This window comes from Debaryomyces fabryi (assembly GCF_001447935.2).
Source record: "Debaryomyces fabryi strain CBS 789 chromosome Unknown contig00084, whole genome shotgun sequence".
Lineage (NCBI taxonomy): Eukaryota > Fungi > Ascomycota > Pichiomycetes > Serinales > Debaryomycetaceae > Debaryomyces > Debaryomyces fabryi.
Genome location: NW_015385510.1, coordinates 19888 through 42031, shown reverse-complemented (window position 1 = coordinate 42031; position 22144 = coordinate 19888). Strand labels below are relative to the sequence as shown.

The following is a 22144-nucleotide window of genomic DNA, read 5'->3' as shown; positions in this document are numbered from 1 at the left end:
TCAGAAATAGTGTCACTATGTTCAACTACGTCCAACAACTTGGCAAATATCACAATCGAATTTACTTTTTCCTGCTTATCCTTCCCTAAAATATTGCCTTTCAATACGTCGGCATAAGCAATACTCGTTTCAGGATCAATGTTACACCCTTCCGTATTTCCTAATTGTTAGTATGCATTTTTGAAATCATTCGGCTCATTCACTCCCCAATTTATATACTTACTCTTGCTTAACAAATCATTAAGCCTATGATTTATTGATCTCGAAGACCTGCTCATTATATGTGTTTATTGGTAAGTTTATACTACTTGTATTAGAATGAATACGTATAAATGAAACCATCGAATTAATGAAATTATTCGATTATGAACATAAATCAATGAAATTTTCGTATTGTATACGCTGATTGTGAACATATCATTGTACTGTATACAATTTATTTTAATTGTCGTTCAACCTCCCGTCTATCCTTTTTGGCATACATTACGAAAATTAGATTTATATACTACGTTGTTCATTGATCGTTTATTCATTGCTAGATGAGTTTCTTGAGAAAAGATAAATCAAAGAGCAACTTATTTAATAGTTTTGCTGCCGGCCAGTATAATATATCTACGAGTAATTCAAATAATCGTGAGACCGACGAAATGAATAGTAATAAGTTTCAAGAGCCGCCTTCTCCCATGACAGATAATTTTGAAGGTTCTGATATGAATACTGCGTCAAATCAATTGGACGCTAACAACGGCTCAGGTGGGTCTGAAAGCGGGGCAAACGCTAGACCTAAACTTGCTAAGAAACTGTCGTCGAATGGAGTATACCCGATTTCGTCGTCATCATCCTTGAGTTCTAACGACAGGAACGAGGGCCAGATATTTTTCAATAGCAAATTCAACGAATATGAAGATAGAACTACGGCTGGGGAACAGCAAGGCCAATTGAAGGGAAATCAAGTACAGGATACCCAGCAAGCAAATCTGGCGCAAGCAAATCAACAGCAACAACAGCAAAAGATACCAGCAAGAAATAGTTCGGTGGGATATAATAATGATATGAACTATAGTCCAAGGTCATCGGTAGTATCTCTCTCAACACCACCGAATCAAAGCAACACTAACTCCGAAGTCGCTGCTAGTGCGGAACAGAGTTATATTAAAGACAACTATAAGGGATTTCATGCAAATAAGCGCCCTAAGGGTTTAGCCAATATTCCCCCTCTAGCACATCCAATAAAGCCACGATTCAGGAAGAAGGGCTCTTCATTATTAGGAAAATTAATTTATTCGTCGAGAAAAGATTCCGAAAGTTCTCAGCAATCGACTGAACAGACACCACAGCATTCTATCGATTTAGAATTAGATGAAGCTGAAGCCACAGATAAACAGCGTCGTAATTCATCGGGAAATAATGGAGGTCAGCAACAGGCAAACAATAAAAAGAGTGTTAGCTCGACTGGCTCTACTTCTTCTAAACATAAGTTTAGGATTCCTTCTATATCGTTGGACCATCACCACCACTCACATAAAAATGAAAATGAAGAGCATAACTATCATCCTAGAGCTCAGTCAGCATCGAAGGCAGAAATAAGAAGAAATCAACCAGGAGGTGAAAAAAAGATAGCACCTACTTCGTTTGATCTAGATATGGACATAAATGAAATGCAAGGTATTGTGAAAAGTCCAAATCAACCTACAACTCATGAGAATAAGAATCCCTTAAATGATGATTTTGGTGAAACTTCGTTCACATTCAATCTTAACGATGCCAGTAATATAGCTCCACTACAGCAAACATCTGATAATGTAAATGTTGCAATGCAAAAATCATCATCCAGTGTTTCTTCAGCCATACCCGCTGGCAGTGCCAATGCAAAACAGTATGCAAATCGCTCGGGAGGAGCTTGGAGAGCTCCAGACAGTTGGGATGTCAAATTGAATGACCCTTCCTATTCGGCTAAAATCGATAACAGATCACTATCTGATTCCGATAATGAAGATAGAATAGATGATAGAGTTAGTAGCGCTGACACGTCATCAACTTTAAGCACTTCCATGAAGCAGTTAAACGATAAGTCGACCAACAAACTATCAAATACAGCACAAGTTTCTCTTAGGAAACTGAAAAAGGAAAAATCAGAACTTCGCTCGGAGAAGCCACAAAGCACAAGGTCGAATCTACCTGTGTTATATGGTTCAAGTAATATTTCGCACGAAGTTCCTACCCAATCGGATTCTAAAAATCTTACAAAAGGACCAAATCACATAGTCAGAGTTTTCAAAGAAGACAATACATTTACCACGATTTTGTGCCCATTAGAAACTACTACTGCAGAATTACTAAGCATAGCACAAAGGAAATTCTTTCTTGAATCAATCGCAAATTATCAAATATCCGTGTACATAGGTGATTGTGTTAAGGTATTGGAGCCTTTTGAGAAACCATTGAAGATTCAAATGGGCTTATTAATGTTAAGTGGATATTCTGATAATGATAATTTAAGGATTATCGGAAGAGAGGATTTATCCTATATTTGCAAATTCGTGGTAGAAAATATTTATTTGAGGAGTTTGACTCACGAAGAGGAAATCATGCTTTCTAAGGATTACGTTGATGTGAATATTTCGAACTCAGATTTGAAAAATATCCCCATCATTTTCCATCAGCATACTTACGAAATTGAAAAATTGAATGTATCAGATAATCCATCCATTTATATTCCTTTAGATTTTATTCAGTCTTGTACTAACTTGACTAGTATTATATTTTCTAGGAATGGATGCTCGAAATTTCCAATAAATTTCTTAGAGGCTAAACAATTAACTCATTTGGACATGGAGAAGAACTTTTTAGACGACTTGCCATCAAAAATAAACCATTTACGAAACTTAACACATTTAAAGTTAAATTCAAATCAATTATTTTCGTTGCCTAAATCCTTCGGAAAATTACAGAATTTGGTATCATTGAACTTGTCATCAAATTATTTTGAAGCTTATCCTGAAGCAATTAGTGAATTAAGCAATTTGGCAGATTTAGATTTGTCTTATAATGACTTATCTTATTTACCAGAGTCAATTGGAAGATTATCCCAGTTGGTTAAATTGAATGTATCAACAAATAAGTTAAGCAAGACATTACCGCCATATATCAGCAATTTAGTTATGTTGAAAAGGTTTGATTTAAGGTACAACAAGCTTACAAATGTTGATGTCTTAGGATCATTACCTAATTTAGAAGTTCTTTACGCTTCGAAGAACAATATTTCCACCTTTAATGATGAAATGGAAAGCTTGAGATTGCTCCATTTTGATAGAAACCCAATTACTAATCTAAAGTTTGACACTTTGCTACCGAATTTGGCAGTTCTAGATTTATCGAAGGCCAAGATTACCGCCATCCCTTCCGAGTTTATGCAAAAAATCTCAAACATTGAAAAGTTGGTTTTGGATAAGAATCATTTAATTAACTTACCCAATGAGATTGCAAAATTAAGTAAGCTTGCCTATTTATCAGTTTATGGTAATAATTTGCAAGTGTTACCACCTTCAATTGGTAAATTGACATCCTTACAATATTTGGATTTGCATTCAAATAATTTACAGTTATTACCTAATGACATTTGGGATCTTAAATCATTATCTTATTTAAACGTTTCGTCTAATATGATCAGCACATTACCGAAGCCACCATTGTCTTTGGCTAAAAGAATTTCATCTACAGCTAATTTTAGGCAAAGCCCTACGAACGGCCTTAGGCTGGAATCTGATTCTAGAAGGCCGTCTGTCCAGTCTGTGATCGAAAGCGACAGCACAACTACCCCTGTAGAACCTATCGGCTTCATTGAAGAGCGGAGTGAAGGGGTTTCTTATGAAGAAAGCAGTTCATCATCAGTGAACTTTAATAATTCTTCAGGTTCTTTGGCAGACAGTTTATTGGTTTTAGTCTTAGCTGATAACAGATTAGATGATGACTGCTTCGAATCAATTTCATTTCTAGTTGAATTGAAGACCTTGAATTTGTCGTATAATGATCTATTAGAAATTCCAGAAGGTGCGACGAGAAGGATGACAAAATTGACTGAATTATATTTATCAGGAAATGAACTTACTAGTTTACCTACGGATGATTTTGATAGTATTAAGTCTTTGAAATTACTATACGTGAATAATAACAAATTTGTCTCACTTCCAGCAGAATTGAGCAAATTAGTTAATTTGCAACATTTAGATGTTGGGTCGAATCAGTTGAAATATAATATTTCAAATTGGCCATATGATTGGAATTGGCATTGGAACAAAAACTTAAAATATTTGAATTTTTCAGGTAATAAAAGGTTTGAAATTAAGCAGAGTCATATAAAGAATCCAGATACAGGAGAAGATTTTGATAGTTTGTTAGTTTTAAAAAATTTGAGGGTACTTGGATTAATAGATGTCACTTTGACAACAACATCAGTCCCAGATCACACAATTGATATGCGCATTAGAACTACAGCGTCAGAATTAGATAATATTGGTTATGGGGTTTCCGATACAATGGGTATGCGAGATTTTGTCTCAAGTAGAGATATTTTCTTACAAAAATTTAGAGGTAATGAAAATGAAGTCTTAATATGCTCATTTGATGGAAAATCTGGATCTCCTAACCACAGCCATCGGATATCAGCACTAGCAAAGTCACTCTTCGTTCCCAACTTCACTAGTGAATTAAACAAGTTGAAAAATGAAGAGGAAATTCAAGATGCTATACGAAGAACTTTCCTTTCTTTGAACAAAGAAATAAATGGTATACTATCTGCAAAGAAGAATGATTGCTTTAACCCCAGCTCTCAGATTAGTCCAGAGTTCGCAGACTTAAACCTTCGTGATGATGCAGCAGCAGGCTGTGCTATGTCCATTATTTATATAAAAGAGAAAAAACTTTATACTGCTAATATTGGTGATGTTGAGACGTTATTATCTACAAGTAATGGTGATCATGTTTTATTAACAACGAAGCATAGTCCAACAAGTAGAAAAGAATTTGAAAGAATTAGAGCTTCGGGTGGCTATGTTTCTGGTGATGGTGCGTTGGACGGTGACTTAGCCGTTTCTCGTGGTGTTGGATTTTTCAACTATTTACCTCATACGCATTCAGGACCAGACATAAGTGAAATTGAATTAACTTCGGCGGATGATATGATTATTATGGCTACAAAGGTATTATGGAACTATATCACATTTGAAATAGCGGTTGATATTTTAAGACAAGAGAAGAATGATCCTATGATTGCTGCTCAAAAATTAAGGGATTATGCGATCTGTTATGGTGCGACTGATAAGATGGCAGTAATAGTTGTTACTTTGGGAGAGAAGAAACCAAACAGAATGAAGTTTGGTGCAAATGCGTTTTATAATAATTTGGGACAGGAGAATGATGTTTTTGCAAAGAAAAGAAGGGATAGGTCTCAACTATTAGTTGGCGACTCTACTTTAAGGAGATTGGAAGAAGAAATAGAACCACCCGAGGGCACATTAGCATTGGCATTCACCGATATTAAGAATTCAACACTATTATGGGACTCATACCCTGTTGCAATGAGATCTGCCATTAAAATTCATAACGCTATTATGCGTCGTCAACTAAGAATAGTAGGAGGTTATGAAGTTAAAACAGAAGGTGATGCATTTATGGTTTCGTTTCCATCACCCACAGCGGCATTATTGTGGTGTTTCAATGTTCAGCAACAATTGTTAAAACAAGATTGGCCTGCGGAAATCTTGGAAACTGACCATTGTTGTGAAGTTACAGACAGTAAAGGTGAAATAATCTTCAGAGGATTATCAGTACGTATGGGTATACATTGGGGTTCACCTGTGTGTGAGCTTGATTATGTTACTCGTAGAATGGATTATTTCGGTCCCATGGTTAATCGTGCATCCCGTATTATGGCTATTGCTGATGGTGGTCAAATTGCGGTCAGCTCAGACTTCTTGAGAGAAATTAGGGCATTATATAAAATACATGACGATGTTGCAAGTGGTGCAACAACCCTTTACGATGCTTACCAAGGTAATGTTCGTGGAGGTGAGATAATTGAAAGAGAACTTCGTTCGATTGAAGAAATTAAATGGTCATTTTTTGAATTGGGCGAAAAGAAATTAAAGGGTTTAGAAACACCCGAGTTGATTACCTTAGTTTACCCAAAAAAATTAGAAGTGAGATTTGAAATCTTCCAGAAGAGGCTTTTCCACCTTGAAGATTCGCAATCGAGCACTAGAATTGTTGGAACCTTACCGGTGGATAGCATTTATGGTTTAAGGACCGTATCGTTAAGATTGGAGAATATTTGTTCGTGCCTTAATGGCGGTGTTCACGTTAATGAAGGATTCCAAATGAATTCATCTGATATTATTTCTCAAAAAATCAATTCATCATTTAAGGAAAGTGATTTAATGGGGCTTTTGAACCATATAGTTACTAGAATCGAGAATTGTGTTGCGACATTGCATTTAAGACAGCAAATGAGCCTCTTGGGTGATAACGGAGGATATATTGACTTCAGTCAAATTCAACCAATATCCAATATTATGGATGATCTTAAGACTTTGATAGAACAATTCGAGCAGTACAAAGGGCTCCAGGAAGGTGTATAGATATTATTTAGCTGCAAGACAATTAGGTACAATCTTTGTGAACTGTAAATAAGTAACCTGCATATACCGAAAGTGTATACTCGAGAGAAGTATAAAATGATAGACGGATTATACAAATCAAGACCTATACATATAGGGTAAGAACAGAAGTAAATATGGGCGACCCGATGGCGATAAATGAAGGCTTCGAAAAGGGACATAGAAAGAATAAAGCGTCTACATCTTCTTTGCCATTCTTGTCCTCATACAATTCGTCAACTTCCATCTCTTCGTACGTCTCGGCCACAAGTGATTTGGAAGACAAAGAAACGAATCGGTTAATTACACCATGCATACGAGAACCATACTATGGGAAATCTCTTGGAATGCGATCAAATTCCCAGATGACAATAAATCCAGATACTTGTAATGGACCACCTGATTTAATTCACTGGGGTAAGCATTTTGGATCTAGATCGTCCCAATTTTTAAATAATGATTTCATATCTAAGAAATGGAAGGCGAACGAAGAATCATATTCAAAGGATGAAGATGGATATGTTGGATATTATTATTATGCTAATGGTATAAGATTTGACAAAAACGAAGATACTATTGAAGACTATATTTGCGATTTAATCGGGTTAGAGAAGAAAGACGAAGAGTTTAGATGGAAAAAAGATGCTAGCGTTGATTTGTCAACCAACTGCAAAAGAGATATTGTTGTAACGTATTGCACATACAACATATTCAGCAAAGCTGACTTACGTTCAAAGTTTAAAATTCGTACGTTTGGGTCTTCGAAAAATGCATCGGTTAAGATTGAAAAGTCCTATCAGGTTATTCCGAACAGTTTGGATTCAAGAAATAGAAAGGTATATTCATTCAGTCAGCAAACGATAAAAAATTTATCATCTGCTTTTTGGGAGGAGTTGACTGTATCTGAGATAGTACGATTATTTAGCCACCTTGATAATCCCGACAAGCAAATCACTGGTTTGGTTAGCTATGCAAATATGACAAGTTCAAAACAAGTCATAATTAAATCTGCGAAACTACTAGTTAAATTTTTGAATAAAGGTAATATGACTGAAACGGACCCTGCTATTGGTAGTATTACGGGGACGGGTGGAAGCGGAGAATCTAATAAGAAGACCAATCAGTATAAAAATTCTATAATTGATTCTTTATTAAGAATTTGTCATTTAGAAACCAGTGGTGAAGTGAGTGATATTACAATAAATGAAATAAGACGTAGATATTATGTCGGCGTGGAAGATGTTGGAGAATGGGATATAGTCATTTTGAAAATTCTTAAAGTTCAGAGTGGCTCGAACAAAGAAGGAGAATACATCAGATTGATACATAAGCATTTCAATTCTATGAATATTCACAACACCCAACTGGCGTTGGTTTTAACAGAGCAAGTTAAATTTCTAATATCGAAAAAAAATTACAAAACTGCTTTGAAAATAGCGAAAATCTGTATCGAAATACTTCCTCTTGATTTTGAGACTTGGTATAATTTGGCCTTATGCTATATTCTTGTTCAAGATTATTCAAATGCTTTATTAGTGATGAATTCCATTCCTATCATTTTGTCTCAGAAACTAAAAATTACTGACACTGATAGTGTTGCTGGAGTTAAGGATATGTATATAGAAACTTTCGTTGACAGACTTAACAATAATGAAGAAGTGATCTCAGAGAAAACATTTGAGGCATACTTTCCAAGGCCTAAATCATATGCCTCTAATTATCCTAGATACGTCTCACTTTCAAAGAAACCTGTGTCAGATGATACATTGATAGATGAAGGTTCAGTTCAGATGATTTGGAAGGATTTGTTCTTGTTCAACTCACATCTTCGTCATCCTATAAATGGGAATCAGTTTTACCAATCTCCTCTTATGAATAGTTCAGCCCGTGAATTATCATCTGTTGATCCAAATCTTATCAGATTATGTGGTCCCTCTTCAGCAAAAATTATTCTTTCAGCACAATCAGCTGGTACACCATCATCATCAATTTTAGACTTCGATAGGAAATCCACATGGGGTAGGTGTTATGATTTATTGTCGCTCCTAATAGCTTTAGTTGGCTGGGATGACCTTATCCGGATAAAAGAAGGTGTTTTCAAGGGCCTGAATGTAATATCAAAGAATTCAAAACCGGGATATATTGTTAATAATAATGTCAAAGAGAATACTCAAGTGGTCTGTTCCAGCTGGTTAGATCAACTATTTTTGATCATATATGAAGATTTAAAAAGTTTAATGCTTATCACTGCCCATGATAAAGAACAACATCATAGCGCTATTGAATGGGAAATGCTAGGCTTATTAGGCTGGGCAGTTAAATATAACTTGAATGAGTCCATAAGTTCTTTAATGACAAGTGTCATGGGAACTGCTGCCCAGGGAGGATTTGATTATTTTGGCACGATTCAGTTACTTGAGATATACGACGAATTTATCCTTAGTGAAGTTCTCGACTCCAACATAAGTGCCTTGTACGATGATTACGAATTGAAGTTTCATGCACACAAGCTAATTTTGAATCTATCGGGAGAAGTTCATGATGAATTTATTAGATCATTAGAGGAAGACTATTTGACACTAGACTTCATATTGCTCAACCTTATGAAGTTGATAAGTTGGAACCTTAGGTGGTATCAATATGTGTCAAATTATTTAGTAACAAAAATATTAACAAAGTTGTGTGCAAAGTACGACCTGGTCTTTATTCGAAGTAAAATAAGGGTAGTCTTTGAACAGAACAAATTAAATATTGCATTCAAAACGAAGAATAAGAAGAATAAGTTTTCGTTAAGTTCATTTTTAGGAAATTCATCTACATCACAGCCAAAAGCACATGAATTTTTAGACAGTGATACAATTGTTGATTATACAGAAAAATTAATTGGCTGGATTGATGAAATTAATCTGCTGGTGTCAGCAAAACAACCAGATTCGTTATAGAATATATAATAATAAACACTTCAAGTCTATTCAGTTTTTTTTAAAGACTTTGGTTTTCCTAAAACCTTCTTTCGTTGCTTGATCATGTAAGTGTACAACATGTAAAATCCAGGTAAATAGGTGAAAAGCATAGCCTTCAAAAACCAGGTATACAAATAACTAACAACATTTTGAGATTCATTAAGAGACAAATAAATCATAAACATTTCTGACATAACACCGGTTGGATATAATACAAAGAATAATGAATAACGAGCCCAAGTCAAATAATAAGGCACTTTTCCAGGAGAACGCAAATTAGATGCATAGTAAGAATATCTAATAATTTCGGTAATTGACCACGATAAACATAACGTAATAAAGCACCAATGAACGTTTGCAGGCGATTCAGGTAATACTTGACAAATACCAATAACAATCAATAATCTTGAAAATACCTGGGTCACGGTAGTAAACAAAGGAGATTTAACATTTCCTGTGGCCGAGTTGTAAATCTCTATAACAGCAAAGCATTGAATTACTGTGGTAATTTTGTTGGTCATATCAAAAAAGTAAGGTTGACCCAACGATAAACTCAAGAAAATAGTATTAAAAAATACAATCGACCACAAAGAAGCAGAAATGGAATTGTAGGCAATTAACCATCTTTGGGAGGTGATTTCTGGCTTGCTAGATGTCATCTTAAGGAATTAGCTTTTGACTGGATAATATCTAAAATAAGGAATAAAAATTCGGAAAGCTCGCTCGGATTTATACCGCACGATGTTGTTGTTTCCTAAATCAAGCTTCATAGATTTTTGTAATATTACTATTTAAATTATAGATTTTATTAGACTCAGTTGATTGGGAAGAAAAGAAATATTTCATTGCAACTTTTTAGCATTGCTGGCATTCAAAACTTTCTTTCTTTGTTTAATCATATATCCATATAACACGAAAAATCCTGGAATGTACATAGTAAGGGCAAAGATTAGAAACCAATAATAAGCGTATCCACGTACAGAATCTAAACTCAAGTAAACCACATACAGTTCGCTAAATAATCCAGCTGGATACAATATGAAAAATGTTGAATAACGTAACCAAAGTAAGCCGTAAGGAATATCATTTTTAACTAATTTAGCTGAAAAGAAACTGTACCTGATAACTTCTGTGACCGACCATGCCAATGATAAAGTAATATAGCTCATAAAATGAAAATTTCCTTCTGATTCGGGAACATAGTAGCTAATTCCAATAGTAATCAATAATCTGGCCAAAAATTGTAATAATACAGTTGGAATTGAAGATTTCACAATACCCAGTAATGCGTTTGAAATTTCGACCACTGCATTAAAAACTTGAACCAAGACAAGAGTCTTGTGAGGGTAATCAGTATAACTATGTGAAATGTAGATGCATTCTGCTGTAGGCTCAACATCAGAATCATGATTCAAAAATATGATCGCATCTCGTAATGTTTGAAATAAAATGACAAACCAGAGCAGTGCAGCAATTATATTGTAAAGTGCTAGGTATTTATTCACAATCAAGGACGTAGACATAATATTCAATTCAATAGATAAATAGTGAAAACTGTTGCTAAAAAGGCCAATCGCAATTGAAGAGCTGCGCGAGTCTCTAACAATTGAAAGGCTCCATGTGAAATTTAAATACCGTTTTATAAGAATAAACATATATGTATATATACAAGGATGACATAAGGGACATGATTTGGCGACTATTACTAGTCCCTGTATTTATTTAAAATACTAGATAAACCTTCTTTGTCAGCTGCAATCAAGCATTGATCCCAGTCCACAATTAATGGTGCTTGGAATATATCAGACGGATTAACATCCGGTTCCTTCGTTTCAACCAATTTGTTGAACGCTTCGTAGATCATAGCATATTCTCCCTCGCTGAATATGTTTAATCCATTTGAGCCACTGTTATCTGGGCGGATTGGTGACTCAACAGTAATTCGATTATTGATTTCACCAGACTTCTTACCGTACATGAATGGATAGCAATTCTGCAACGCCTGCTTGCTAGCTTTGTCCTTTAAACAGGTATTGGCTATCAAGAGTAATTGATCATATGTTGGCATTTTATTAGCCATAAGATCTACTTGAAAATTATTCTTATCTTCATTCAATTTATAGTATGCTTTATCCAAAACCCGATACAATTCGTTGGAAAGTGATACTTTATTATTATGAAATATACTGATGGTTGCAGGAGAGTTTTGTAAACTTTTGAAGAGTGACATATTATGCTAATTGTTAATTTCTCCTTAAGTATTTCCAGATAAAGGCAAGTAAATATGGCTTTATATACTACGGAATCATCTTCCTGCAGCTTCCGGGGTGACTCTAATGTCGTATTTAAGTCATTCATGATATCAAAATTGGACGACATTTTCGCTACATTGAAGCTACCAATTTATGATTACTAGGTGTGTTTAAGGCTGTTCTTGAGAGATATGTGTCGTTTTATGATATATAAGGGCCGTGAGCCCATGGTACTATCCGACTTATTAACAAAACCAGCACATTCCATCATCAATCAGTCCTTTGATTCTAGATTAAGAATTGATATGCGGAACCCGATAAATGGAGATGGCTTTGGTGTTGGATACTATTCACTGAAGAATCAGCCGTGTATATTTAAGGCAATAACTCCAGCGTGGAATAATGTGAATTTGAACAACTTATCTATGTGTACTGAGTCGCATTTGGTATTTGGACATGTCAGAGCTTCGACGCAAGGTGTCTTGGCAGAGACTAACTGCCATCCATTTTCCTTTGGGAAGATCATGTTTATGCATAACGGAGGTATTCTGTCATTTGATTCAATAAAGAAAAAGCTAATTAATCACTTGGATGATCAATTTTTCCTCTATATCCAAGGATCGACAGATTCCGAATGCTGTTTTGCACTCTTTTTGGATACTTTGTTAAAGATGGGCTATAATCCTTCTGACAAAATGACAGCTTTCACCCATACAATCTTGCGACAAGCATTACTTACAACGATTGAGCTTATCAAAAATTGGCAAACCCAGATTACTAACGAACCATCATTGATGAATTTTGCGGTTACAGATGGAGAGCTGATCGTGGTAAGTCGTTATATTACATCTAAAACAGACGAAGCTGCATCACTTCATTTCAGTACTGGGTCTAAATTTTTTGAATATGAACCCGGATTATTTAAAATGGAAAGATTGAATAGATCTCAAGATGTTATTTTTGTAGCAAGTGAACCTTTGACCTTTGAGAGAGGTGATTGGATTTGTGTACCAACAAATTCCACTATAACTATAACCAAGAACAATACAGTCCTTATGCATCCAATTGAAGACGAATTTTATGATGGTGGTATGATAGAGAGATCATCAGGGTTGGCTATGAGTAAGGGTTTAATGGGCGGCGTTCCAACTAAGAGTCATAATGAATCAGAAACATCATTAGAAAACGAAGTAGATTCATCAATTGCCGAGTTGCCTCCTTTAGAAAGAGAGGGACGTAAGGCAAACTCAGAGTCAGCGATAGTTTAAACAATATAATAATAAAATTTATTTATATCAAATATATAAAGAAAAAGACAGATGCAAATTTTACTACCGTGCATAAAATTCATGCAATGTCATAGTAATATATATATATGCCATAATAATATATATTAGCAAACATAAGTTAATATAAATTCATTAAACCATAAGTCAAGCCAAAATTAAAGATAAATAAATCAATGAAAAAAAAAAATTAACCAATCAACTTCTACTTGCAGATCTAGATAATTTATTACCATTAGACCCCTTTTCATTAATTTTACTTTCATTATCATCATCAAGAATTATTTCATCATCGCTATCGGAAGAGCTGGAACTAGAATCTTCACTAGATATTTCATCATCTTCACGACTGGAAGCACTGAGTAATGACCCCTTGGCATCATATAAAGGATGTGATTTTTTATAAGACAAACCATCATCATTGGGGTCAATATATTCATCCGTGTCCATCTCATCATTCTCGGTATGTATATTTATATCACCTGGAATTCTCTTGAACGAATCATTCTTTTCAGAAAACTCTTCGTCGTTAGGAGATTTGACAGAAGACAGTATTTCAGTAGAAGCTGTATTTGTAAGTTGTTGGGACATGTAGTTTGTGAAGTGGTCATCGTCATCTTCGGATGATTCATCACTCGAGTTTGATTTTATTGTGTCAGCGTTTTCATGATACTTGTTCTCTTCATAATGACCATCATCTTTACTACCTTCCTCAAAACCGCTTCCAATTATATCATGGTCAGTTTTGGGATCAAGAAGTAATCCTGGCTTGAAATCATTTTGCTCAATTATTTCACCGGTACCCTCATCAAAAGTATTAGATGCATCATCATCCTCTTCATCGTCCTCACCGCCACCTAAAATTGCGTTATACTTCTCCCTTGTATCATATAATACATGACTAACATACTCTTCCCATATTTCATCTTCCACCTTGGAGTCAATTAATTCACTCAAGGTATGTGTAGGATATAATTGAATGAATTTTACTACCTCTTCAGCGATTAAAGTTAAGTGCCCCATGAAACCAAGTCTTAATCCATTATGGTTGTCTTCAAAGTCAGTGCAAAGTTTTTGACCTTCAATAATTTTGTTTGTGATATCACCATAATGAAATAAGTCAATAGCAAGAAATTTATTAAATCCAATATCCATCGATCCATTCAATACTTGCTGAACTATGTCGAAAACAACATTATGTAAAAAGTTGTTCCATGGAAATTGAAAAAACATTAATAAAATATTGGAAATGATTTGAGTATCATATAAGGATATTTTTAAGAAGTCACCTATAACAGGGTTTGCTCTTATTTGCTCTTCTGATAAATTTGCATTTGCATGAGGCTCTTCTTCATCGTCTTGATCTGGGTTTTGATATTGAATCATCGTGTCATTCTCATGATTAAGTTTAGAGTTAAATGAGTCTATTGTGTCATTAGCGAAATCATCATCTTCGTTATGGCGGGAGTTTTTCCCGTCATTATCATTCTCGCTATCAGTTTTGTCATTCCCGCCTTCATTGTTAGGTAAAACAATGACTTCATTGTACTTGAAACTAACAGGATCGAACTCTTTCATTTTATTTCTCAATATGTCTCTCTCCTTAACGACGTCAAAACCTTTATTATCATTTAATAATGCCATATTTGAACAGTGTAATAATTCAGCAATCAATTCGCAAATTTTAAACCTTTCAAATCCTAGTGGTTTTATTTCACCAAACGGAGTTTTTAAGATGGAATTCGTGCTGCTGTTTTCATCCATCAATAGCTTATTGAAATCCTCAATTTTATTACCAAATATCTTGAGTAAGTGACCTAAATAGATAGGATCCCTACCAGTGGGAGGGTGACTTTCTAGAGTGATATATAAAACAGGTAAAATGTCATAGTCCGAATTGTTTTTTCTGATTATTTCTATAATAATACCGACACCATTAGCTAAGGCATATCCGCCTTTTAACATTATTTTACACAAACGGTCCATTTGATCATATGAAACCAACTCTCTCGTCAACTCATTAGGACCAATAGTCGAGTTATCTGTCGTTGAATTAGCTGAAATGGTAATCAACGCCTTTAAAAAATCTGCTGCAGATGACTGTTTGACTAACAAAATGTCATAATTTTCTGATGCATTATCATCACCAGTTATATCGAGAGAATTGATTAAATGAGTGATAAAATCTTGATTCTGCAAAAAATCAATAATCCCGGTTGAGTTATCTGGTTTATCGGTTGATATCAACTTAAGAAGGAAGTCCATTAATGGCGGGTTTGATAAATGATTTATAAACTTCTTTACCAAATTAGGTTGGTTATCTATAAGATATGCAATCATCTCGTCACATTTCATGTCTAATAAATGCTCCATAATTTTCATAAAGTAAGTCGATAAATTGATCGAGAGTGGTTTCTTTGAATCTAACACAGACCATAACTTATTTAAGTTTTCAGTAGACTCCATGACTGTGTCAGTCAATGACCACACATCAGCACTCAAAATTTCCGCTGCTAAAGTGGCATGACGAACAGCCCTGTCTTCAGCAGTCTCGTTATCAGTTTCTGCATTTTCCTCATCATCATCATCATCTTCGTTTTCTTCGTCTTCTTCATCGTCTTCCTCATCATCTTCTTCATCATCCTTTTCATCATCTTGATTTTCATCTTCAACATGCTTTTCATCTTCAGCATCGTGCGCCTTCTTGCCTAAATTGTCTTTCTTGTCATTTTTCTTATTTCTTTCAGATATATCCTTGTCATCAACTTTTTCAATTTCTGACTCATATCCTTTACTATCCAACTTCAATTTACTCACATCTGTGCTTAATGAATCATCAATGTTTCCTTCTTCAATAACTAAATCAACTAATAAGCTCAACACTTCTTCCTCCCTCAAGAATTCTAATAACATAGAGTTATTGGACAACAATTCTTGCAACAAGTCATTTTCTTCTAGCAATTTCATCAACAAATCATATGTTTTCGAATTTGAAGAATTGTTTGATGCTTGGTCATTTGAATGGTTTTCTAAAAGTGTCGATATGTTTGACAATGAAGAAAGTCCATTACTAAATTTCCAAAAAGAGCCCGACATTATCAAATCTTGAAAAAATAGTTTATTTAAATGATAGTTAGTAGATGATTAAGGGCTCTATTGGGCTAGTTATTGTCTTATTTGATCCTTAATATTTGATTATATATTGATTTTATCACTGAATGTTGGTATTACACCAAAAAAAATTTATGCTCGCAATTACACAAAATTGTAGATGTTTTGTGTAACATTTGTTTAATTTTTTTTCCGTTAGAAATTTTTCAACATCTACAAGTAGTTGAAACTTACATAGTTTGACTTGGAAACAATAAATACAATAAAAATGTTTCGTTTAACAGTTCCTACGTTGAGAAGTAGGGGTATAGTTTCTAGCACCCCAAATTTGTTTATTCGTACTTTGTCTGGAACATCGCAAACCACTCCAATTAACAAGCAAATACCTGACTTAACACCATTGAAATTGGATTCAATCGGATCTGATAACTTATACGCAATTTTTAAACTTCATAATATCCCATATTTGGTCACCAAGGGAGACAAGATAGTGTTGCCATTTAAATTAAAAGAAGCAGAAGTAGGGGACCTGTTAATATTGAAAGACGTTGTTACATTAGGATCTCCAGAATTCACATATAATGATGATCGTGGAATACCAAAGGAATTATTTGACTTGAAAGCAAATGTCGTTGAAATCACAAGAGAACCATATTACGAAGTCTACAGAAAGAAACAGAGATGCAGAAGATTAAAAACATTTCCAGTTCAAAATTACCAAACCATTTTGATGATTAACGAATTGAAGTTGAAATAATAAAAGAAATTGTATTCAGAAATTATAAACCCAGCAAACCCTAAGTCTTGCTTTGCATGTATATAGTAGATCTCATATAATAGGTTAAATGTAAATTGTCAGATACGTTTCTTGTCGTAACATTAAATATTGTATTTCTTGTAATTGTATTTGATCATCTGAGCTAATTTCGTAGTTTCAAAAGAGAAATTAGATTCGTTACTAATAAATGGATCCCCTAAGAGATCTCTGGCTGTTGGCCTTTCTTCTGGGTCAATCGTGAAACATCTTCTAATAAATGACCGTGCCTCATCAGAAATCAAATGGGTAATGTCATCAGGTATTGGCGGAGCCAATTTAGTTTTACCAATTTTATAAATTGCACTTACCACTGCTTCATTTGACCATGGTCTTTTACCTGCAAACATTTCTAGTACAACACATCCTAATGACCAAATATCTACTTTAGCACTATACCCTTGCTTTTTGTCGGCAACAATACTATCAATAACTTCTGGTGCCATCCAGAAAACCGTACCTTGCATTGACATCTCAGCATTGTTTACATATATATCCTTAGACTTCTTAGATATACCAAAGTCAGATATTTTACACGTTCCGTCGATCTCTAATAGCAAATTATCAGCTTTTAAGTCACGATGTAATATACCGTTCGAATGCAAGTATTCTAGACCTAATAAAACTTGCTTCGTTATAAACTTAATTAATGGTTCTTCAAATTTCCCAAAAGATTTCATGCATGATGAGATTGATCCACCAGCAACATACTCTAAGAATAAGCTATAAATATTATCCTTCTGTTCAAAGCCCAAATATTGCACAATATTAAGATGATCTAAGTCTTTCATAGTTTCAACCTCTTTATGTAAAGCATCAATTCCTTCAGAGACTTTTGGGCAACCGTTCAGAAAATCATTGGGAACAATTACTTGTTTGACTGCCAACATTTCACCAGTTGTAACGTTTAAAGCTAAGTATACCGCACCAAATGACCCTCTACCAATCAATTCACCCTTAATCCAGGCAAACTCTTCAAATTCACCATGCTTTCCACTTTTTAATTTGCTCACAAATCCTTTTTCAATTTCAGTAGACGTGACTTCAACAACCTTCTGACCCCATAATTTAGTATTTGTCCTATTTAATGAGTTGAAATTACCTGAATGAGTAGTGCGATATGACGATTCCAAAGATCTACCAGCTTGAGGTGAGTTTTGCCTTTCCAACCTCTTTTTACGAGCTTCATTTGCGACAACACGAATAGTTTTCATATGGCGACGACTCAACGTAGGTTCTTGATTTTCAGCATATAAAATTTCATCCCCAGAATCTAATTTGGGATGGATTGGTGACATATTAGCATTAGAGAAAGTTCTTGAAATTGTTGGTTTCCTCACAGGAATGGCATTTGATGCTTCAATCGATGGCAAATGTTTATTCACTGGAGAAACAGGCGAATCATCTATGATTGGTTTATCCAAGTTAGTGTTAGGGAAATACTTTTCAAGATTCCTATAGACTTCTTCTACAGGAGGTCTTACATTCATTTTTATTGACGTAGGATCAGTTAAAGTACGACCTTTAGGAATATTATTTTGCCCTTTAGAATCAGGAGATCTTATAGGCCTCATGAAAAAATCTTCATCACTTTCGTTATCCTCATCATTGGCATTACTTTTTTGGTTCTTAATTGGTTTAACAAAAAAATCTTCATCATCAGATGAAGCATCCCCATCTCTTTGCACCGTGGGAACATCATCAAATGATACATCATTTTCTTTGAATGCAAATGAATCATCTACGATGATAGAATTTTTTCTTGAAGTAGATCCTTTCCTTTTATTGAATGCTTTCCTTGAACTCATTGACCTTTCACTGCCACTAGTCGAGCGACTAGAATAAGACAGTGTTTTTGATAGTGTTGAAATCGAAGGCAGGATCGATGCTTTCTTTAACGAATGTGACCCTTTTACGCTCAGCTTTCTGTCGAGTGGCGGAGGAGGAGCATTTCTCTTGGCCACAATACTACCAGACTTATCCCTATCAATCGAACCAGATGAAATGCTTGAAGATAAATTATTTTGATTACTATCTATATTTTCATCCCTTAGTGTTGCTATTGTACTTGCCGAAATTGGAGATTTGGATGGATTTGATACCGATGAGGAATAAATATTTGGTATCAATTTAGGAGCTTTCGATTCATATGGGGATTTTCTTCTTTTATCGAAGTCTATTTCGTGACCTTCTTTTCTTAGAACTTTAAATGAGTTCTGCTTGTCACTTAAATTCGACGAGTTTGGAGATAAAGATGGCAGGTTACTTTTAATTTGAGTCGTATTTATCAGTAATGATGGTGGTTTAATATCTTGTGAAATTTTCTTATTTTCAGGTAAATGTAATTTCATAGTAAATTGGGGATTTGAAGATGGTTTTCTTGCATCTCTAACAGAACTTATCTCGTTAATACTGGAAAGCTTGTCATTGTTTGCATCCTTGAAGTTCCAATAATCGACTTTAGGGTCTTTAGTATTTTGCAAAAGATATTGTGGCGTGCTTGGATAGCTTCTTTCATCATTATTCTCACCAATTAGTTCAAAAGACTTAGAATCAGAGGACGTAGTTGAGATTGTTGCTGTAGTATCTGAAGATATTTCTTGATTTACAAAGAGTTTCACAAGTATATCTGTACGCATAACATTCAGCAAAACATCATCCCTAAGAGCAACACCCTCAGTAGAATTAAATTCAGTTAAATGAAACGATATAATTCCAATATCAATTATTTCTAATTCATGAATTATTCTTTTTTTGAGTAATTCTATATTCTTCGTTTCTTCACTTGTCAAATTTATAGGCATGAAATGCATATTATCTTTGCTAGCCAATATAACTTTACGGTCAATAAACTTATCATCTATTGTTGGTAAATACTTTTCGTCAAGGTCACCAAATAAATCTGCTTTTTTTATCGAATCTAGATAAGTATTATTATTGAAATTGATCACCTTAGCTGATGAATTTGTTATAGGCGAAGGTAATGTGTCATCACTAGACATGCCTGTTGAGTTCGAATATCTTTGAGACTTAGCATTCGAGGTATCCATAGTAGTGCTTTCAACTCCTTCTTGAATGTTTGGTTGGGAAATGTTTTGCTTCTTCTTGGGTAACAGAAGATCTCGAAATTCAAGAGGACTAACAGGAGATACAACGTTTTTATTACTGTTTTTACTTATTCCGCCGGTTTTTGTAACAGCAGAGGAAGAAGTATTATGCACTTGTTTTACAATTCCCACTGCTTTGTCACTACCATATTTTTTTAAAGTACTAAGAAGGCCAGACTTTTTACCATATGAGGTTGGTTGATTAGCATCAACACTTGGAGTTGGAAAATTTTGCAAACTCGATGTTTTGAGTAGGGGTGCCCCTGTATATTTAATTCTATTCGAGTCAACGATGAGGTCATCATTTAATGATAAAGAAGTCTTTGAGTTCGACTTTCTATGACCGTTTATATTTTGATAATTGGAAGGTAATATGGGTAAATTGTTAGTACCGGCGTAGGATGGAGGAGCTTCAGAATATGATGATTTGGATTTTCGAAAGAATTTGTGATGGGATTGCAAATCTTTATTTGGTTTATGGGAGCTCAAGTCCACATAGGATACTGGTCTCTGGTTGGAAGATGGCGCTAAATTATTAGACTGTGATGAAGTACCGTATACTGCAGGTATTGATACAGATTTTCTTTTATGGAATATGGGCACTGATTTACGATTTTCTGCTAAATTATTAGGAAGAACAGGAGACAAATGTGATTCATTCGAGCTTTTTCTTGAATGCGATTGCATTTGGTACTCTTTATTGGCATTGTAATCGTCCACTGGTTCGGATGTCGAAAGATGTCCTTTTAGCAATTCAATAAATCTTTCAATTGAATTATTTTCGTTATCCAAGACCAAGAACTTACTGAATTGCTTCCAAATCATCGAGTCCACCTCATAATTACATAACTCTAGAAACCTGTTACCGGATATTTCATTTCTTCGAAAGGTCTCCTGCCAAGAGCTATTAAAACCGTGATATTCAAGCCATTTAAGTACATTCAGAATGTGCCATTTGGTAGATGTATTAGTCATGGACGATTTTGATTGGGTATTCATAGCGTATCGAACAAATCTCTTGCCTTTGCTAATAGTGGATGGTGTTATCGTAGATGTGGTAGATGTATTTGAAACAGTTGATGATTCTGAACTATTTCTATTATGGGCTTTAACATCCATACCAGCTTCGTTAGCCTGAATTGTATTATTGCTTAAATAAAATTGCCCCCCAGAATCATTGGTATCTTCTTTTTGTAATAATGTATTTGATTTTCTATCATTATGAAAATTATCCTCATTGTCTTTTAAAACTAGGTCTAACGAACTTTTGCTATAATCATACCCACCTATAATCAGTCCAATAGCATTTGAATTGTCACTTCCAGATGAATTTGGAGGTGGAGACCATGAACGGTTAGAGTGACGTTTTTCGTGGCTCACATCGTCTCTAGGAAATCCGTCAAATGCATAACGCGATGGACGTGGAGCATTTTCCTTGATAGGGGAAACTTGGAACTCTTGAATCGAGTCATTTTGTTCAGAAAAGCTGAAACTCTTAGGATCATGATGACTTGATTGTATTGGAGAAGATGAATTATTTGTAGCCATCTTTAAGTTCTGTTTATTGGGAGTAGATGTCTCATCTTGTAAAAATGTCCCAAAACTATCGTTCGGTGGGTAGGGTAGATTCAGTTTTCGTTCATCAAAATGGTTATCCAAATTATCATTATGTTGGTTGGAATTATTATTAAGGTTTGGGTGCATCATATATCCCGAAATATGTTGGTTCGAATAAATTACACCATCAGAAGCTATTCTATTTTGGGTTGATGGTGGCATACCCATATTGGCAATTGACTCAGAATCGTCATATATAGTTTTTCCTTCTCTATTCAATTCATGACTAGCCGATCTTTGCCTATGGGTATGTTTACTACTCCAATGATTGGAAATAGTTTCAGGTATGAAACCGGTATAGGGATGCAACTTAATAGTAATATATGTGCAAGTACAAAAGA

The 22144-nt window shown here is 34.7% G+C and overlaps 9 protein-coding genes across 9 annotated transcripts; 4 read left to right on the top strand and 5 right to left on the bottom strand.

Annotated features, from left to right (window-relative positions):
- Positions 1–539: 539 nt before the first annotated feature.
- Positions 540–6635, top strand: CYR1 (adenylate cyclase; the record flags this gene model as incomplete). Its single annotated transcript, XM_015612549.1, has 1 exon — positions 540–6635. The coding sequence occupies one exon, from the start codon at positions 540–542 to the stop codon at positions 6633–6635; it is 6096 nt and encodes a 2031-aa protein (XP_015466636.1).
- A 155-nt stretch (positions 6636–6790) lies between these two features.
- On the top strand, positions 6791–9595 carry CHS6 (Chs6p; the record flags this gene model as incomplete). Its single annotated transcript, XM_015612548.1, has 1 exon — positions 6791–9595. One exon carries the CDS (start codon positions 6791–6793, stop codon positions 9593–9595), a length of 2805 nt encoding a protein of 934 aa, XP_015466635.1.
- A 26-nt stretch (positions 9596–9621) lies between these two features.
- Positions 9622–10275, bottom strand: AC631_03718 (protein tyrosine phosphatase-like domain-containing protein; the record flags this gene model as incomplete). The annotated part of the gene is made up of 1 exon (XM_015612547.1): positions 9622–10275. The coding sequence occupies one exon, from the start codon at positions 10273–10275 to the stop codon at positions 9622–9624; it is 654 nt and encodes a 217-aa protein (XP_015466634.1).
- Positions 10276–10458: 183 nt separating this feature from the next.
- On the bottom strand, positions 10459–11139 carry AC631_03717 (protein tyrosine phosphatase-like domain-containing protein; the record flags this gene model as incomplete). The annotated part of the gene is made up of 1 exon (XM_015612546.1): positions 10459–11139. One exon carries the CDS (start codon positions 11137–11139, stop codon positions 10459–10461), a length of 681 nt encoding a protein of 226 aa, XP_015466633.1.
- A 182-nt stretch (positions 11140–11321) lies between these two features.
- Positions 11322–11846, bottom strand: AC631_03716 (uncharacterized protein; the record flags this gene model as incomplete). The annotated part of the gene is made up of 1 exon (XM_015612545.1): positions 11322–11846. The coding sequence occupies one exon, from the start codon at positions 11844–11846 to the stop codon at positions 11322–11324; it is 525 nt and encodes a 174-aa protein (XP_015466632.1).
- Positions 11847–12059: 213 nt separating this feature from the next.
- DUG3 (glutamine amidotransferase subunit) lies at positions 12060–13136 on the top strand (the record flags this gene model as incomplete). Its single annotated transcript, XM_015612544.1, has 1 exon — positions 12060–13136. One exon carries the CDS (start codon positions 12060–12062, stop codon positions 13134–13136), a length of 1077 nt encoding a protein of 358 aa, XP_015466631.1.
- Positions 13137–13352: 216 nt separating this feature from the next.
- Positions 13353–16250, bottom strand: AC631_03714 (uncharacterized protein; the record flags this gene model as incomplete). Its single annotated transcript, XM_015612543.1, has 1 exon — positions 13353–16250. One exon carries the CDS (start codon positions 16248–16250, stop codon positions 13353–13355), a length of 2898 nt encoding a protein of 965 aa, XP_015466630.1.
- Positions 16251–16533: 283 nt separating this feature from the next.
- Positions 16534–17022, top strand: AC631_03713 (mitochondrial 54S ribosomal protein bL21m; the record flags this gene model as incomplete). The annotated part of the gene is made up of 1 exon (XM_015612542.1): positions 16534–17022. The coding sequence occupies one exon, from the start codon at positions 16534–16536 to the stop codon at positions 17020–17022; it is 489 nt and encodes a 162-aa protein (XP_015466629.1).
- A 122-nt stretch (positions 17023–17144) lies between these two features.
- BCK1 (mitogen-activated protein kinase kinase kinase) lies at positions 17145–21971 on the bottom strand (the record flags this gene model as incomplete). Its single annotated transcript, XM_015612541.1, has 1 exon — positions 17145–21971. The coding sequence occupies one exon, from the start codon at positions 21969–21971 to the stop codon at positions 17145–17147; it is 4827 nt and encodes a 1608-aa protein (XP_015466628.1).
- Positions 21972–22144: the final 173 nt, after the last annotated feature.